Here is a 19,696-nt window from a genome sequence, read left to right as displayed (position 1 = left end):
AAAAAAAAAAAAGAAACAACATTCAAATTATAACAGTAATAATATTTACATTCAAATTCTATTGCAAGACAGCAAAAGTTCACCAACATTTAAGGACTATAAAGTTTCATTCAATGGTCCCATGTTTTTGAAATATATAAAAATATTTTATATAAATATTACACAAAAGACAATATGGAAATTATAGTATTTTACTGAAATAAGTCCATCCTCAAATGTTTCTTTTTAATCATCTAACCACAACTTTCAAGTCAACTGAAAAAAAGGTCATTTTAAACCCCCTTCTGTTGTCTACAGATTTAAATTGTGAGGAAAAGTCTTTAAAACTTAATTTTGGACTAATTAAAATGAAAGCAAGAAAGAAAAATCAGCTTGCAGTCAGATGTGAAACGAAGGCCAACACAGTTCTTAAAACCAATCAAGAGTTACATCAAGTAGAACTCAGAGATTGGAAACTCCAGTTTTCCTCTTTCCGCATTCCTGTTGGTAATTCCAGAAGTCCACAGTCTGCTTCTGTACGTTTCTTATTGTTATTAACACACCATGCACAGATCTCACAGTGCATTGTACTCCACACATTTGGATGGGTCTGTAGGAAAGTGTTTCTGGCAAATGGTCATTAACCTCTTCAATCCCTAAGAAAATAAGGAAAACAAGTTGGTTATGACATGGTTAAATTATTCTTAACTGCCTTCCTCTGAACTCACATCAGTTTGTCAATGTCCCCATTAAAGCATAGCAGACCAAAGCAATTTCACTCAGATGTACGCCTAGAGAAATTTTTCCTGTGCACCTGCAGATCTGCACAAGAATGTTCATCAGAGAACTGTTCATAGTAACAAAACCGAAAAACTGGAAACTCAAATTTCCATCCATAGAAGGGCATATGAAAAATACTGTAGTGTGCTCACAAATGGGGTATCTCACAGCAGTAAAAATGAATTAACTCTAGCTACATGTAACAATTTGGCCAGTCTCAACCAGATTCCAATAGAGAATTAAGCTCTAACTGCCCAGCCTAAGGCATCCATTGTATGTAATGAGATAACTTCTCCCTTATGCATCTAAAATTTGGGAGACTATTTATGTATTATGTTTGGAGGACTCAGAAAATACACTCAAGTTATTTTCTGTGTTCTATTGTCAAGATGAGGGGCTCTGGTTGGGAAAGGCCGATGCATATGAATCTTAGAAGCAATGTTGAAAGTAAAAAGCAAGGGGCATGAAGTGTTACTACCTTCAGTGACACCCTTTTCATAAAATTCAAAAACAAGTAAAAAATGTATTGCTTAGAAATACACACGTAACATGGTAGAACCGTTTTTCAACAAGAAAGGAAATGACAAACTTAAGTGCAAGGTAGCGGTTACTTCTGGAATATGGAAGGAAAATACCGTTTCAATGATTTTCAGAATGTTCTAGTTCTTAAACTGGGAATAAGGCTTTTAGACATTCATTTTATTACTTATTTCATAACTCGTGTTTTACATGTATTCTTTTGTATGCACCAAATATTACACAATAAAACCATTTTAATTATGTCAGTAAAAACTGAGTGCAACATTCCAAGTGTGACCTGGCCATTCTTGCAGGATTCACTAGAAGCAGTGACTGCACTACTTTTGTTGTGTATCTTGGCAACTGTAACCAAGACCCTTGGCTGTTTTTATACAACTACAGGACACACACCTAATTCCCACTGATCTCACAAAACTCAAGTACCTTCTGTCTCTACAGCAGTTTGGCCAGTTCTCCAGTGATTTTTTAAGCTGATGACAACAACTGTCACTATTCAATTTCATCCTGTCTCTTTCAACTCATGCTTCGGTCTGTGATCTTTTAAAATCCTTGGTCAGTTAGCTTTAGTTATTCTTCTTAGCTTTCTCATCCACCACTCAGTAAACATGTCCTCTAAGTCATTATCCAAATATTCAATACCCTGTACAAACAGGCCAGGGCAAGGGCAGAGACCTGAGACACACCGCGATCGAGCTCTCTCCAAAATGATCTTGGGAAGAGTCTGTAACCAGCAATGAATCCTATTCACTGTGCCATCCATTAACACACACATTTCCTTGTTTACAAGGAAAGACTTTGCCAAAGGTCTTACTCAATGTAACTTAACACCTGTTAAGCTCAGTAAAATCACCAAAACAAACACCACCACAAAAATCCCTGCAAAATCTCATTGGTCCCATAGTAAGCAGACAACACAAATATTAATCATAGTCAGTATCCATGTGTTATGTGTCCATGGATTCAACCAACCCTGGCTAAAAAATATTCGGAAAAAAAGGCAACAAAAAAAGAATAAAAAATACAAATAAATATAATATAATAACTATTTAAATAGCATTTACATTGTGTTAGGTATTGTAAGTAATCTAGAGATGATTTAAAGTATACAGGAGGATGTGCATAGATTATATGCAAATACTACGTCATTTTCCATCAGGGACTTGAGCATCCAGATTTTGGTATCTGCAGGGTCCTGGAACCAATCCCTGGGGATATTAAGGGACAACTGACATACTTCTATGAATGGAGCCATAATCTAACAAATTCCACATCAAAGAAACAGGACTGTGAAGTATTTAAAGTTCTTGGTGGATTCAAGGATTGCCCATATTATGAGATTTAGGAATTAGGGGTGTGGAGGGAGGTTATCTTTTAACTGATTCACAAGAAGGGTTTTTGTACACGTAATTCACTTTGCTCTTTTGTTTGCTGTTGTTGTTGTTGTTGTTGTTGTTCCCTGTGTAATCAGGTATTTGCTTTGGAATAAAGACCATTCTGTCACATAGTCCAGCTTCTCCTGCTATGAATTCTAATCATGTGTCTGCAGAACTGTGATTGGTAGCCATGGAAATACAGGTGATAGCACTAATTTGGCATCTTAAGGTTCCCGAAGGCATAGGTGAGAAGAAGGGCAAAGTCAGGCAAGAGAACACCCTGATGAAATACAAATAGCTGCACTCAGCAGCAAAGCATGGCAAGGATTGTTATGAGCAAGTAGAAGGCAAACTGATGGTTTGCCTTGGAAGTGGTTTTCCCCATGTTAGAAGAATTAGAATCTTAGGTGTGTGCTCCTTACAGAAGACAAGTGTGATGCCTATTTATACTCACTAAGCAGATTCTATGGTTTAAAAACATATACTAGTGTTCTCCTTGAAATCTTAGCTGCCAAAGGTTGTGAAAATCAATTGTTCTAGTCATAAGTAGTTACCACAGAGCACTATGATAAATTTCTGTGAACAAGTTTGAGAGTGCATGGCAGAGATAGGTGTGTAATCTCAGGACAGCATATGGTTATTTTCCAAATGGAAACAAATCTTTTCAATGAGACCCCTCAAGATTTCAGTTTCAAACTGCTTATGGATGCTTAAGCCAGTAAAACAATGAGCTGCTTAGCTTAGCTTATGGCAAATGGCTTAAAAACTCGTGGCATTTTTAACTGGCTTTTTATTTTTATAAAGGCAATACCCTTATCTAACAAATGTTTATTCAGTGCCTACTATTCTAGGCTGTTCTAGGCTCTGGAAATAGAGCAGCGAAGAAATCAGAAAAAATCCCATCCTCCTGCGATTGAACTGTGGTAAGGGGAGACAGGCAAGAAACAAAATTAATTCATTAAAAAAAAAAATTTCAACGATGCTAAGTGCTTTGGAGAACATAAAGCAGAGAAGTGGGGTATGTGGACGTGTGGGGCAACCTGAAGGACTCTGGCTTAGACTTTGTGAACTAGGAAGCCACTGCAGGGCTCTGAACAAGAGAGCAACACAATCTGACTATATGTGGACGGGATCAGTCTGGGGACTGCTGCTAAGAAACTGGAGAGGGGCAATAAGAGAAGCTCAGGGACCAGAGAGAAGACACTAGAATAATCCAGATGAGAAGTGGTGGCTGGACCCAGTGGCAGCAGGGAAGGTGGTGAGAAAGGATCAGGCTCCAGACATACTTTGAATCTAGAACCATCAAGCTTTGACATGGATCGGATATGGGTTGTGATAGAAAGAAAAAAGTCAGGGATAATTCCAGGTTTTGTGTGTATGTTGTTTGAGAAAAAATAAATAAATCACACAATTCTTGCATCGAATAATAGCAGTCCCCTACCTCACTCTTTCCAAATCCTAATTCCAGCTCTCCAGAGGCAACCCTTTTCAAACCTTTTAAGTGTTTCCTCTGGTATTTACTGCCATATTTCTAAATACTATACTGACAGTGCTTGGTTTTTCCATCTCAAATACTATTGATATCTCCTGACTTCATACTATGAAGCAGAGGATCTCACTATTACACCATTGTCCACTGGCCTCACATATGCACGCACACGCCTAAAAAGCACTTCCTCCCCCATCCTCCCCAAACCACAATTCTTAGTGAAATCAATATTCAGGTTTTTTGTTTTTTTTTAATAAAGGCTACACAAATATCGTTCAAAGCAAACCCACATAACATATGACGATGATGACCTCTCCTTCCATGTTTTTTTCCTCTTTTTGTTCTGCTTTTCTAATCCATTCTCCAACCCTCGCATGCCCAAACATCACTCGGTACCTGATCAGACACACCAGGGAATATAAGCTCTTCCATTTCTTCCTGGAGTCCTTCGTCCCTCTACTCTAACCTGGACCCACCTGTACTGCTACCATCCTGGAGCATGACATTCCTGCACCTCCAGCCTGGGGATTCCTCTCGCCTTGCTCTATGCTTCATCTCAGCTCTTGGATCTTTTCGTTTGGGTGGAGGCCATCCTCAGGTAGAGTCAAGACTGCCCACATTCCAATCCCAATTCTACCCCTGACTAGCCATGTGACCTTGAGAACTCACTTCTCGACGCCTGCTTCCCCATTTACAAAACAGGGAAACGCTAGTGTCCATCTCATATTGTTGCTGTAAAGTGCTGAAGGGAAGCGGAGAGTAAGCACTACGTAAGTGTCAGCTATGACGATAATGACTGCAGAGAATGTGTGCATGGGAGATGTCATTAGCCTGTACTTACCCTTCACTTGATGGTTCAGAAAGGAAGACAGCCAGGCGCGGTGGCTCACGCCTGTAATCCTAGCACTTTGGGAGGCCAAGGTGGGCAGATCACAAGGTGAAGAGATCAAGACCATCCTGGCCAACATGGTGAAACCCTGTCTCTACTAAAAATAACAAAAATTAGCTGGGCGTGGTGGTGAGCGCCTGTAATCCCAGCTACTTGGGAGGCTAAGGCAGGAGAAACTCTTGAACCTGGGAAGCAGAGGTTGCAGTGCGCCGAGATCACGCCACTGCACTCCAGCCCGGTGACAGAGTGAGACTCCATCTCAAAAAAAAAAAAAAAAGAGAGAGAGAATTCTGAGTTGGACATTATTTCCCTAGCTATTGCAAAGATACTGCTCTACTGTCTTCTAGCTTCTAGTGCTATTAGTGAGAAGTATGATAGTATTTTAATTCCTGCACCTTTGTAAGTGACTTTTTCTCTGAAGTCTTTGAAGTCTTCACTTTAGCCTTGGCCTTCCAACACTGCATTCTTTTGTGCCTTGACGTGAACTCTTCCTATTCATTTGCTCTGTGTTAAGTGAATTCTTTTCATTCTACAAACTCATGTCCTTCAGATCTGGGACATTTTCTTGCATTAATTCTTTATTTCCTATCTTCCCATTTCTGTTGGAATGGCTACAAACCTTATAGATTGACTCTCATTTTCTTTTCTTTTCTGCTTTTCATATTTCCTCAACTTTGTCTTCTAACCCACTAATATAATTATTAAATTTTTGCTGATAAAATTTTTTGCTAATTTTTAAGAGTTCGTTTTGATTCTCAGACTTTTCTTTGTAGCCTAAGCAATCCTCCTACCTCAGCCTCCTGAATAGCTGACACTACAGGCACGCACCACCATGCCCCACTAACTTTTTTATTTTTTGTAGAGAAGCGATCTCACTATTTTGCCCAGGCTGGTCTAGAACTCCTGGTCTCAAGCACTCCTCCCACTTCAGCCTCCCAAAGTGGTGGGATTACAGGCATGAGCCACCACGCTTGGCCTCTAAGGATATTAATTATTCTCATTGAAGTTTTTTTCTGTTCTCTATAATTCTGTTTCTCTGAAGGTCTTTTCTTCTGTGTGTGTGTTTTGTTCTCTGTTTTCATCTTGGGGAATTTCTCCAAATGTCTGATGGATCTTAGGTGAACATTCATGCTGATGAGTAACGCATTACAGAGCTGAATGGAAAAACTCTCTGAATGGGTGGGGCTTGCCCATAGGACTGCATTTTCAGATGACAGGGCAGCAAGCTGGTTTTTTCATTGAAGGAACACTTAAGTGTTAGTAACTTAGATCCTTTCTCTTGGGTCAGTTTCACAGAGCAGAATCCTCCAACTTACTGAGGGGTAAAAGCCTGGCTGCCCGCATCAGAGGAAACCAGGAATTAAAGGTGTCATTTGTCAATATTACATACTTCCACTTAATTTTCCTGTTTTCAGTATGGCATCTTACCCTTCCTGAGCAGTACCTATCCATCCAAAAGCAACCCAATTTTCTGCTAGAGTAGGAGGAGGGCTGGGAGCTCCACTTGGGCAGGGAACCTCTGGACTACTTATCCTAATTTAAAACCACTCCCTCTTTTCAGCCTTCTCCCATGGCCTGGCCTTTGAGAAGTGCCTAATATGCCCCATGTCCCGAGCTTTTCTAGTTTCTACAGTGGGAACTGATTGGTTCCTTAATGACTGCCTCCCATACAATATTTAGCTATATTCATTTTTCAAATATCATTATATTTATAGGAAAATGTTCTTCATTTAAAAGTCTAATTGGTGGGGCCAGGTGCGGTGGCTCACGCCTGTAATCCCAGCACTCTGGGAGGCCAAGGCAGGCGGATCACTTGAGGTCAGGAGTTCAATATCAGCCTGGCCAACGTGGCAAAACCCTGTCCCTACAAAAATATAAAAAAATTAGCCAGGCATGGTGGCACATGCCCAGCTACTCAGGAGGCTGAGGCATAAGTGTTTGAACCTAGGGGATGGAAGTTGCAGTGAGCCAAGATCATGCCACACTGCATTCCAGCCTGGGTGATAGAATAAGACCCTGTCTCAAATAAATAAATAAATAAATGTCTTATTGGTGAACTGTACATAAAAATGATTAAGATGGTAAATTTTATGTATGTCACAATTTTTAAGTCTAAATGGAAGTAATATAGAATGTTCCAGATATGATATACAAATATCAGATACAGATACAGTTTGGTTAATCATAGCATGATATAAGATATATCCTGGATAATGAAAGTCCTTTATAGCCAGAGAAATCAATAAACCATTAAAACAATGAACCTGCATCCACTAAAAAGATTAGCAATTTTTTTATTGTTGCAGAAAACAAAAACTATTTAAACCAAACCAAACTAAAAATTACAATTATTTGCCTTGATTTGCCTCTTTAATATATCACTAGAACTTGAGGAAGATATTTTGTTTACAAGTAATCTTTATATTTAAGTATAAAGACATTCTGTTAAATCAATTATTTCTGTACCTTTCGTTAGTCTGCACTATGAGACAAAGACTTAAAGAGGAAAGCACAGATCCATTTAGTGGTGCATCCTAAGAACGTGAGGAATATAAAAATAAGATGAGTGACATTTTCCACCCAGCTATTTAAAATTCTGTCATAAACTGCAAACGTTCTAATAGAGTAATAAATTAATATGCAATACTTAAGTTAAAAATTAATCCTAACTTCATACTACAGGAATGCTCTTTTGACCTGAAATATGATGTTCAAAAAATGTGTACTAAGTACATTTCTATCATTTCAACTAACATCTGTAGTAATGCATTAAAAGGCCAATACTTCAAATACTGTCTGTGGGAACTCTTTTTTTTCTCCTTCTTTTTTTGGGACAGTGTCTTGCTCTGTCGCCCAGGCTGGAGTGCAGTGGCGCGATCTTGGCTCACTGCAACCTCCGCCTTCCAGGTTCACGCCACTCTCCTGCCTCAGCCTCCCAAGTAGCTGGGACTACAGGCGCCGCCACCATGCCCGGCTAATTTTTTTGTATTTTTTTTTTTTTAGTAGAGACAGGGTTTCACCGTGTTAGCCAGGATGGTCTTGATCTCCTGATCTCGTGATCCACCCACCTCAGCCTCCCAAAGTGCTGGGATTACAGGTGTGAGCCACTGTACCTGGCCTATGGGAACTCTTTTCACACAAATACATTGTTAAAATTGAATTCATCCAAACAACTCATTCTAGACTTTTAAGTTACTGATCTGGGTCTAGCCACTTGGGATGATAGCAGATAAGGGCAACTGCATGTTGGTTCTAATAAGAAGCCCACTGTAAGTATTAAATATACAAAAACTTCAGTATCTGGAGGACTTACCAAAAAACTAAAGGAAACAGATAGCTTGGGACTAACTCAAACTGCCCGCATAGTTTACGGTAAGAAACAGACTCTGCTGCTCTTGTTTTTTACTTCTCTGTATTTTTGTTTTCTATACGAGAACAAGTTTCCAGTGCAGAGGTTCATTTCACAGAAAGTTAATACCAAATTACAAACAACAACTCAAAAATTAAGTAAAAATGTACTCCAAATGATTAATTTGAGGGAAGATTTCATTTATGTGCGTAACAGGCTTTCACAATAGAGACTGGTCTGGCTTTTCTTCCAACGATGTGGTTGAGAAATTTAAGATTTAATACCCTACAGTAAAATGCCTCTTTACCATCAACTAAGCTGCCAGCTAGAAAGCAGCATGGCCCAGTTTAGATCAGCATTTCCCCAAATCTGTTTCCAAAGCACACTAGTGTTCTATAACATTAAAAGGTATTAGTATGTAAAACATAAATACTAGCAGTATTTTTCTCTAAAAATGTACCCTTTTAACATGCCAGGAAGATTAAGGAGGTAGACGGCTGTCAACATGCAACAACTCACCTTTAGGAAACAGCTTATCATAGCCCAGAATGCCAGGCTGTGGCATGAAGCCACTTGACCCACAAGTGTGTGGCATATATTAGAGCACTAAGGCATGGGAGCGTTTACCAACAGCTATGATAGTGAGTGCAACATACAGATCAAGCTGTGATCGCTTATTGCAATAATGAATGTTTCTGTTGTACCAGTTTTGGTAATACGTGAACACATTACAAACTCACAAACGTTCCATGGACAAATAAATTTGGCAAATGCTAGTATAGATGAAATATGCCAAAACCTGAAATATGGATTGAAATAACTGACATAAAATATTGGAATGATGTCTTTACTAGGAACTGTATAAACTTAAGCTTACTGAAAACAACTTGCCAGGGAATAATATTATAGGATATTTACCTTTTGTAATAGCAAAAGCTTAACCGAAATTATTTAGAAGATTATTATTCCTTAATCTTCTAACCTCCAAAGGAACCTGTCACACAATGCACAGATCAATTCATCTACGCATGTCGAGGAGGATGCCAGCAGTAGAACTGGATAATGTGATGACAGTAGTTTCGAGGATGTTACAAAGGAGTGGGCTGGACTTAGGACCAACAAGACACAGTACGGCATCCTAGCGCTGGCAATCCTGGGACGCTGTGGCTAGCCCGAGTTCTGAAAGCAAAGGAGGAGAGTGGCCACTGGAGCCTAGGGAGGGTAGCTGTATGGAGACAGCCACCCAAGAGAAGCGACAGCCTCGGGCAGAGGGATGCAGTCACCCTAGGGGCCCCTCCAGGGAGGAAGTCGGGAAAATCAATACCCTAAACTCATTCTTCTCCAACCAACAAAATGCCTTCTAGTCCCTCTCATCGTCTGCTCCAGTCAGAAGCCACAGGGCAAGGGTGCCTATCATTGTCGCTGGTAAAAGTCACGTTCGGAGGGAACACAGTGAAGAAGGATAAGAGTGGCTCTGGTAGGGCAACAGCTCTTTGACATGCATTTCACCTCATCTTTTTCTCCTGTCTACCTTCCTTCCCTTATTTTTGACAAATAAAGAATGCCCAAGATGTGAACTTCTTCAAGAGCTATCTGGGAATGACTGAATTTTAAAGTCTCTAAATAATCAAGAGCTTCCTATAATCTATATAAAAGAAGCTTGACCCAAAGTCTGGGCCAGCGGTTACATCTCTATTTGGAAGAATGAACAAAGGCCTTAAAGCTACTACCACCAATTTCTATCTAACCCTAGACTTGAAGCAAGCTAATAAGCTATAGAACTTTCCTTTGATCTGCCTAGAAAGAACCCTCCCTGTGGTATATTTAATTTTTGTGACAAATAGAATACTTTAAATAACTTTCATTGTTTTAAGTTCCATAAAGGTTTGCATAAAACCAAAAGATGAAATCTATGTTCCAGTGAAACAGCCCCTTGAATTATTTTCTATTTCATAAAACATATTTTTCACCAGTATTTCTAAATAAAAAAATTATCTCACACATTACAAGTTTCCATTTACATGATGTCCAAAAACAAGCAAAACTAATCAATAATGGTACATGTTAGAATAATGCTTACTTCTGATAGGAGGAGGAGGATTCAGGCTGGCAACAGGCATGAAGAAACCTGCTGGAAATGCTCTAACTCCAGATCTTGTTTTATAGCTTGACATATATGACATGTTATCAAGAATTATTGGGCTATGCCATTAAGGTTAGTAGACTTCAAGCACTACAATGTTTGTTGAGGCATTTTATATCACAATTTAAAAAGAAATAATTATTAAATGATTTTCCTAATTACCTCCTCAGCAAATATCTTAATGTAAAAAAGGTTTTGGGTTCATACATTTACTAGGCAGCAAACTGTGGTTCTCAGCCCATTTGCCTCTTTTCTACACAGTTTTACTGGAACACAGCCACTGGCTGCTTTTGTGCCTTAGCTGCATGGGTGAGTAGTTAGAGATGGCAAGAAGTACAAAGCCCAAGATATTTACTCTCTGATCCTTTAAGAAAAATTTTGCCAACCCTTGACTTAAACTTCACATAATAAATTGTCTTTTTTCTAGGAGAATTCAAATTAATCTCATTCAGATACCAAAGTAACAAGAGGAAGATTCTTTAGACAGCTTAGTAAATTACTCAGTAAATTGCAACCAAGAATTTTACAAAACTCTAACATAGGGTGGCCACATTCTTCTGCTTGAGTTACACTATGGGTTTAAGACACAGATCACAAACTGGCATTCTGTTTAGACTTACACAAAGTTCATTTTTTTTTAGCTGATGCCAACATTTAAAAATAGGAGAGTACTTTTTTTTTTTTTTTCAAAAGCCAAGATTTTGCTTCTCATTAAAAAAATAAATGGAAGATCCAGCAACACTGGGACCATATTCCTACAAGGTAACAATGAGCTCAAGTGACTTCATCAACAGAGAGGCCAAGCATTACTGACACTCATTATCGCTTCTGCATCACTCATTTCTCTTACAGCACAGTTGAGAGGAAAATGAAATGCGGCTTCTAGTTGCACCTACATAAGGAGTAGGAAAGTGGAAGACAGACAGAGGCAGAGATTTCTTTAACACTCAGCTCACTCGTCATCTTAGCGACTCTTGGGCAAATGAGTTGAAACTTGAGGTTTAAGCAATGGCCTCTAGGGAAAATGGCAGAAAAGAATGAGAGGAATCTGGCCCGAAGGTCCAAAAAGGGCAATGGTTTATGCCTCCAGACATCAAGAGGTGGGTGTCTTCCTCTATCTCCTACCTTGGGACAATTCTGCCTATTAAAAAGCTTTTTACTATTTTTTGCAACTTCTTGTGAGTCTATAATTATTTCAAAATAAAAATGTTTTCTGAAAAAGCTTTGTCTTACACTGACTAAAAATCTGTCCACTTTCATAAAACAAGTTTAATCCTCTTCCATCAGAAAGTTCTGCCATTTTCTACAGCAGGAAGTCCCCAGTCCCTGGGCCGCAGGCCGGCACTAGTCTGTGGCCAGTCAGGAAATGGGCCACACAGCAGCAGGCAAGAGAATTAGCACCTGAGCCCTGCCTCCTGTCAGATCCATGTGGCATCAGATTCTCACAGGAGCGCAAACCCTACTGTGAACAGCACATGTGAGAGATCCAGGTTGCATGCTCCTTACTAACTAACGCCTGATGATCTGAGATGGAACAGTTTCATCCTGAAACCATCCCCCTGACCTCCCCGATCCGTGGAAAAATTGTCTTCCATGAAACCAGTCCCTGGTGCCAAAGATGTCAGGGACCGCTGATCTAGAACTCCTGCCCAGATTCTCACCAAGAGTCTCCTTTCCCAAGGACTAGAAAAAGAACAATTATTATCACCTCTCTTGCTGTATCATGAATTCATTCAATTAGCAAATACTTATTGAGCACCCACCATGAGTCAGATACTGTTCTAGATTCTAGGGGTACAACACTGAACTATGTTCTTGCCCTGGAGAACCTACACTAAGTTATTAGGTGGCCATATCATACTACCAATTTTATTACACTAAATTTAGTCCACTCAATTCTCTCTTTTTTGACAGGGTCTTGCTCTGCCACTGATGCTGAAGAGAAGTGATGCAATCACAACTCACTGCAACCTTGAACTCCCAGGCTGAAGAGATCCTCCTGCCTCAACCTCCCGAGTAGCAAGGACTACAGGCACACACAACCATGCCTGGCTAGTTTTTATTTTTTGTAGAAATGGGGTCTCACTATGTTGCCACGCTGGTCTTAAACTCCTGGCCTCAGGCAATCTTTCCGCCACAGCCTCTCGAAGTGTTGGGATTACAGGTGTGAGCCACCATGCTCAGGCTCTAATTCTTTTTTATATCCACTGCCCAAATTATAAGCTTAAGCAAATGGGTATATGGATCCAATTTTCTTAATGCTAATCCTTCCTTCCTAAACACTGTATTTTTAGACTCTTCCCTTCTCTCTAGTCTGTCAAGAACTTCTAGAATAGCAGTTTCTTTTCCATCTTAACATACACTCTATCCCTTCTAGTTTCTTGTTGTCTGCAAACGTGATAAACCCATCCTTCGGTACAGTCATCCAAGTCAGTCATTAAAAGGTTGAACAGGACAGCACTGAGGTCCTAAGACCCCTGACATACATCTCTAGCATCTACCCTAAGAGACATGAGTCCATTATTTAATGCTCCGTGGCTTCCCTCTCTCAGTGAGCTATGAGTCCAACCTGATTTGCCCTATCCACAAGAATATCACTGGGTCTACATCAAACCCCTTGCTAAATTTCAGATACAGTATGTTCACCAATTTTCTCTAATCACCTAGTGGGCAAAAGAAGAATTTTTTTTAATGGGAAGAGAACAGATAAAAAGGAAGAAAAATGGAGTAAGGACAGGTCATTACATAGCTTCCAAAATAAACCAGAATTCTTGAATAAATGCTAGGTATACTTAAAAAAAAAAATCACTCTTTGGGGAGGTGAAAATCACATCACTGTTTATAAGAAATGTTCTCTTTCAGGCAAATGATTTAATCATATGAACTTTTATACACTATACCTTTGGCCACAGTATAGATGAACACAATTAGCAAATGGAATCTTTGGAACCTGTTTGCTATTGTTCAAGCTAAGCAACTTTTTTTTTTTCAACTAAAAGCTTCTGCCTTTAATACACTCACTAGTGGCTATTAAAAAATGGAAATGTGTTTGAATTTCCAGAAGTATATTTGAACTCTGTGAAGTATACAGTTCTCATGAGGGAGTCTGATTGAAATCATACTTTAAAAAGCTATTATATGTGACTAAGGCATAAAGATGATACAAATTAACATTCAGCACTTGGAAGTGAAATAAAAACAAAAAGATAATTCATGAATATGGTAATGACTGTTCTCTGGCACAAAATCTGAAAGCACTTTATGCATTTTAAGTGAACTTCAAATTTTAAGTAAACTTCCGGAGTATCATTGTCAAGTTTTAGAACTATCACCCAGCAAGTCATTTTACAGACACAATCTGGGATTTATGACAATTTGGCAAACACTACATTATAGTTGATTTTCTTCCCACTAAGGAGAAAAGTTTAGCCCAGCAACAGTACCAACAAGTTTATGTGAAGCATGTATAACTTGAAGAAAACAACCCATCAGCACTTTAGACCTATTCACATGACTAGAGAAGTGTCGTTATATGCTACACGCATTAAAGCCAAGTCTTTACTCTCCATACATTTTGAACCCAGCAGATGTTAGATTTACCTTGAAAGCAACAAAGCAGGATTTACTGTAAAATACTCTAAGTTTGTTGCTCTTCAGCATACTCCCAAATTTCTCTGATGAGCTCAACTTTTACTTGCTAATACATGTCTTTTTTTAAAAAAAAAAAAAAAAGCAAACTGCAATAGTTTTATTTCAGTGCTAAGGTAATTCAAGCACAATACTTCACCATGTCTTCCAACATATATGAAAGTTGAAAGGTTTTTACTTATTCAGTGAAGGTGGCTTCAATGTCACTGCTTATCAAGAGGGGACTTCCATTCTATCAAGCTGTGTTCTATTTGCTGTAATTCTCTGCCTGCTTTCCAGACTTCGAGTTTTGGGAATTAGAGAATATTCACTTCCAGGGCAATTCCCGGCCCTCCACACTGCTTACCTGAATATATTTCCGCTGAGTTTCATCATTTAAAACATGTGCAACATGCTTGGAAAAAATCTTTTCTCTGCCAGTTCTAGCATGGATACCAACCATAGTGACACCGATGGGCCAAGGCGCATTTCCAATGGCCATCTGAAGATAAGCATCATTTGCCTGAAAGGAAAGTGTAAGAAGGAATCAGAAAGGCAGAAATGCATTGGCTCAATTTCTTATTGAAAGTATTTCACAGCCCTTTATGATGTAATTTTCATCCACCTTTTGGGCACATCGAAAATATTACCATTACTGTTATTCTAACAAAACAGATTAAAATATAGGGTAACAGACTGCCCTGCCCCGGACCACCAATGTCCATGGAAAAACAGAAACCAAAGCTAGGTTGCGAGTAAAAAAAAAAGGCAAGCATTCCTTTGCAGCCTTTGTGTGCTGGAAATTAATACATCTCAGATCTGGAATTACCAAGTAGGCACTTCGATGCACTGATGAAAATTCTAGTTTCGGTCTCCTTTAGACCCAGTCTTCTCCACAGGGGGTCATGTAGAAGACAGGGGCTAAGTAGTTTTTCATCATCCAACCCTATACAATATCCACTCCCTACACAGCATCGTGGCTCCCCGAAGGCAGTGGGGCTCGGTATGTGGGGACCACCACACAGGGTCTATAACAGATGTGTAAACAGAAAGGAAACACTGGCGCTCCAGTCGAATAGCTGAAGGATGAGATCGCTCCACTTTGCCCCCACCTGCCAAGAACCTTTAAAGAAGAGCCCCAAAAAACGAAGACAGAAACCAATGAAGACAAATGGCTCTTTTTCCTAACCAAGCTGGCTAGCTGTGAGGAAGAACGAGAAAAACAGAAAGCAAATAAATTCTAAAAGACCTCCAGGTTTAAGAGAAGCTTATAAAGCCAGGCCTCAAGGAGATTTTAATTTAAAAAAATCAGACACCTATGAGATGGATAGGCAGAGTTAATATTTTTTTTAATCAGATACTACAGACAGGGTAGCTGGAAGATCATTTTCTACCCTAAAGATAAATTTGAACTTGCTCTGCTCAACAGATTTTTATAAAGCTTAATTTTAAAAGGGCATATGTACATTTTAATCACTAATTTTCATGTGTATAAATTTTAACATTGGATCTTAACTGATAAAAATTTCAATATTTAGTTTCCCCCAAATTCCAAAGAAACTGTCTAAACAGGTTATTAAAGCTTCTTGGTTCTTTCTGTAGTTTGTATGAAATAAGCTTGCACTTGCACTTAGTTCTGATATGTGATCACAAGAAAAGGCAGTAAGAGGAAGGGCATCCATTCTAGCAGGCAGTGATGTGCATTCTTCCTGCAGTGACAGTGACCTTATCCATCCACGCCAGTGCAACCATCCTTAGTAAGAATCATGCAACTGACAGAAACTAAGAAGAAATTTATAACTGTAAGGCAAATATATTTTCTTTAAGAAAACTGGCTGGCTCTTAAAAAGAGTAAAATCACTGCAGGAACCTCATTAGACTAAGGCTCTAATCAAGTAAATCATCCAGTCACTCGGGAATGCCAGAAGTCCCTTGTTACGTGAGTATACAGATACAGCACTGAATAAGCAATGTCATTCCGAGTTCCCTACCGCTCTGGCACTGTCAGTGGGGTTGCTGCACTGAAATGCTCTCCTCCTAGTGTCTTGGGAGGCACAGCCACAAGAAGCCTCCCTCAAACTCTGTCCTTTCCTCATCTCCACTACTGGTGCATTGGGCCCTTCTCTTCTTGTTCCCCTGTAGCAACTGATAGTCCTCCTCTCACCCCTTTCTAAACTCTACCTCAGGGAGCCCTGGACACCAGCACGCTTCCTCTCACCGCCACGTCCCAGAGCCCATTCCGGAGTATAGACATTGGGGCGAGGGAGGAGAGTCTTCCCCTGCACGGGTCTGCAGCACTGAAATGGGAGAGAAGAGTCCTGGAAGCCTTGCTTGAACCATTTCCCCATAGAAACAATTACAAAGAGGGGTTAAATTCCACTGTACCATCAGTACAACACTTCAGCTATATTACAGATTAAAGGGGCTTTTATAACCATTCTGGAAAACTCATCTATACAACGTTGTTTTTACGGGAAAATCTGTTTCAAGACATAATCAGCCATTTACAAAACTTTGAAATTCAATCCCATTCATAAAATGAACACTGCCTATATACAGTTCATGCTCCGAAGAACCTTTAGGCCTACTTTAAAAATGACTAAGAGCGTACAGATGAGGTCTGTATTTTCTTAGTCAGGTTTGTTATTCAATGCCTAACAGTAAAGCTGGCAAATACAATAGAAAATAAAATGCTTTTTACTACTAACTCATCACATATTTATTCTTAAATCTACTATGTAAAATCCTCCTGTCTCAAATGAACATTATATTATGTACACAACCTAGATACACTCTTAACAATTTTAAAGAACAGCATGGGAATGTACCTTCACATATTCTCTCTGCAACATGAATTTAATAATATCCGTTATTGATTCTTTAATATCAGCAGGAAGATTCTGAAACAAAAAATAAGAAGAAGAAATTTTGGAAGCTACTATGTATAGTGAAAGAACAGACTGCATTTATTCTAAATTTACACTGTATTTTTTAAGTCAGTTAAAGTATTTTCCAAGAAACCTCACCCTTTTCCGTAGCTTTCTGAAAAGTGGTCTGAGGTAGGACTCGGTCTGTTTCTGGGTCGCACTGTTCAGTTTACCCTGCACACTGCGTTTCACATAATCTTCTCTGCCATTCAATTCTTTAGCCCAAACGCCAAGAAGAAACTGTTGAAAGGACGGGTAAATGTAGACTACAATGCCACCCAGTGGTTCAGTAAATTTAAATGCTCTCTAGCACACAAAGACAGAATACAATCATCCTTAAAGTAAATGTCTTGATTAAAACGCCACCAAATAATATAGAATTAATAAGCTAGTTCTGCTTATTCGTCATGATAATGCTTTGAAGTAGTACCTTTGGCAAGTCACTAATTTCCCTAGTCTACATCTATTCCCAGCTCAAGGTAATATGCTTCCCTCAAAAAAGAACTATCAAGTTTCATAGTTAACTATTTGACAGGAAATAAACTTGTATTTGTATTTGTATTACATACATAAAATTCAACAAGTTACAAAAAAACTGGACTTTCTACATATGCTGTACAGACCACGATTAAGTTTAAAAACCACTCAAGCACCTGACTAAAGGAGAGGAAGGAGAAAGAGAAACAGAAATAAAGAAGCCAAGACCCAGCATTCACACCCCCACCCCTAGAGAACTACCTCATGCCCCTCGGGTTTAACTGTATAAAGGGCACCCTTTCTGGAAGTAGCAAACAGAGAAGCCTGACGAGGACGTTTTCCTCTAGGCGCATCATCTATGCATATCCTATAAAAGAAGAGGCCATCATTCAAAGAGGATCTAGTTCATACTAGTTCCTATGCCCTATCTAGTTCCATGCCGTATCCTCAATATATTCAGAATCTTGAGGACTAATATGTTGTATCTAAACTGTACATACAAGAAAAAGCATTCCTTGCATGCAAATCTCTTGGTCTGAACACAGTTTGTGAATAAACATTAAAATATCTGGGATTTGTTCACACTCTACCTAGACCACTAAAGAGAGAAATGTTGAGAAGAAAGCTGGAATCAGCAAGTCATAGCAAAAACAGGCAGTTATCTATAGAAATGAACAAATGAACACTCTCTGAAAGGTTACAAAAAAAACTAAACAATTAGCTGGGCGTGGTGGTACATGCCCCACTACTCGGGAGGCTGATGAGCCCAGGATTTCAAGGTTACAGCGAGTTATGATGACACCACTGCACTCCAGCCTGGGCACCAGAGAAAGACCCTTTCGCAAAAAAAAAAAAAGCTAGAACCCTCTTCTTCCTTGGGTTATCTAAAAAAAAAGTAAGAAATTCAGCTGGACACTGTGGTTCACACCTGTAATCCCAGGACTTTGGGAGGCCAAGGCAGGGAGATCATTTGTGGTCAGGAGTTCAAGACCAGTCTGGCCAATAGGGTGAAACCCTGTCTCTACTGAAAAATTTATATATATATATATACATAAAAAATTAGTCAGGTGTGGTGGCATGCTATTCGGGAGGCTGAGGCAGGAGAATTGCTTGAATCCGGGAAGCAGTGGTTGCAGCAAGCCGAGATTGTGCCACTGCATTCCAGCCTGGGCAACACAGCAAGATTCTGTCTCAAGAAAAAAATAAGAAACTCTACCAACTTCTTATTAATTCTGCTGTTGTGATTCTTTTCTATGTATTTACATTAATGAGCCAGCTTTAAAAAACATGCCACAAGAAAAGTAGGCCAGGCACAGTGGCTCACACCTGTAATCCCAGCACTTTGGGAGGCTGAGGTAGGTGGATCTCCTGAGGTCAGGAGTTCAAGACCAGCCTGGCCAACATGGTGAAACCCCGTCTCTACTAGAAATACAAAAATTAGCCGAGCGTGGTGGTGCGCACCTGTAATCCCAGCTACTCAGGCGAATGAGGCAGGAGAATCACTTGAACCTGGGAGGTGGAGGTTGCAGTGAGCTGAGATTACGCCATTGCACTCCAGCTTGGGAGACAAGAGCGAGACTCTGTTTTTAAAAAAAACAAAACAAAACAAAAAAAAACGCCACAAGTAAATATGCATTTTCTCTAACTGCTATATCTAGTGCATAGCGATATCATAAACATCATGTATGTGCGAGAAATGTGTATTGAGGTTTTCCCCTTCCAGCCTTTAACCCTTGGTAATCCAAAAATATAAGAATAGTTCATAAGGATCCAAGGCATCCTCCTCCCCTGGCCTAAGACACGCACCTTGAGGAATTTGGTGATGATGTCCATGTCTTTATGATCATCGCCTTTCCCTAAGGACTCTCCCAGCGCCTGAAGAAAAACAAACAATGCTTCTGTTCACTAATACAGAGCAACAACTGCACATATATATTACCAACACCAGTCTAAACATGGCTCTTGGTCACACATGCGCTTCAATTTTTACTTAAAAACCTGATGGAATTTCTAGATAAGAAATCAAAAACAAAAAACATGGATTTGCCACTTAAACTTGGAGAGCATGTTATCTTTTACGAAAAGTCACGAGGTGGTAATGAATGTGAGATTTCTTTTTGGGT

General features: G+C 39.4%; 1 protein-coding gene across 1 annotated transcript in view; it reads right to left on the bottom strand.

The window, feature by feature from the left end:
* Nucleotides 1-39: 39 nt before the first annotated feature.
* Nucleotides 40-19,696, bottom strand: part of PRPF18 (pre-mRNA processing factor 18) — a 43,807-nt gene continuing 24,150 nt past the window's right edge. Inside the window, exons 6-10 of the mRNA XM_011934239.1 lie at nt 19,380-19,448; nt 17,196-17,336; nt 16,998-17,069; nt 14,537-14,692; nt 40-635 (exon numbers count right to left, since the gene is read on the bottom strand). Coding sequence (XP_011789629.1) covers nt 555-635; nt 14,537-14,692; nt 16,998-17,069; nt 17,196-17,336; nt 19,380-19,448 — 519 coding nt within the window. The 3' untranslated portion in view covers nt 40-554. The remainder of the gene's footprint in view (nt 636-14,536; nt 14,693-16,997; nt 17,070-17,195; nt 17,337-19,379; nt 19,449-19,696) is intronic.

Source organism: Colobus angolensis, unplaced genomic scaffold (assembly GCF_000951035.1).
Source record: "Colobus angolensis palliatus isolate OR3802 unplaced genomic scaffold, Cang.pa_1.0 Scaffold133, whole genome shotgun sequence".
Classification (NCBI taxonomy): Eukaryota; Metazoa; Chordata; class Mammalia; order Primates; family Cercopithecidae; genus Colobus; species Colobus angolensis.
Note: the sequence above shows the minus strand (reverse complement) of the source record. Positions and strands in the feature narration are given on the sequence as shown.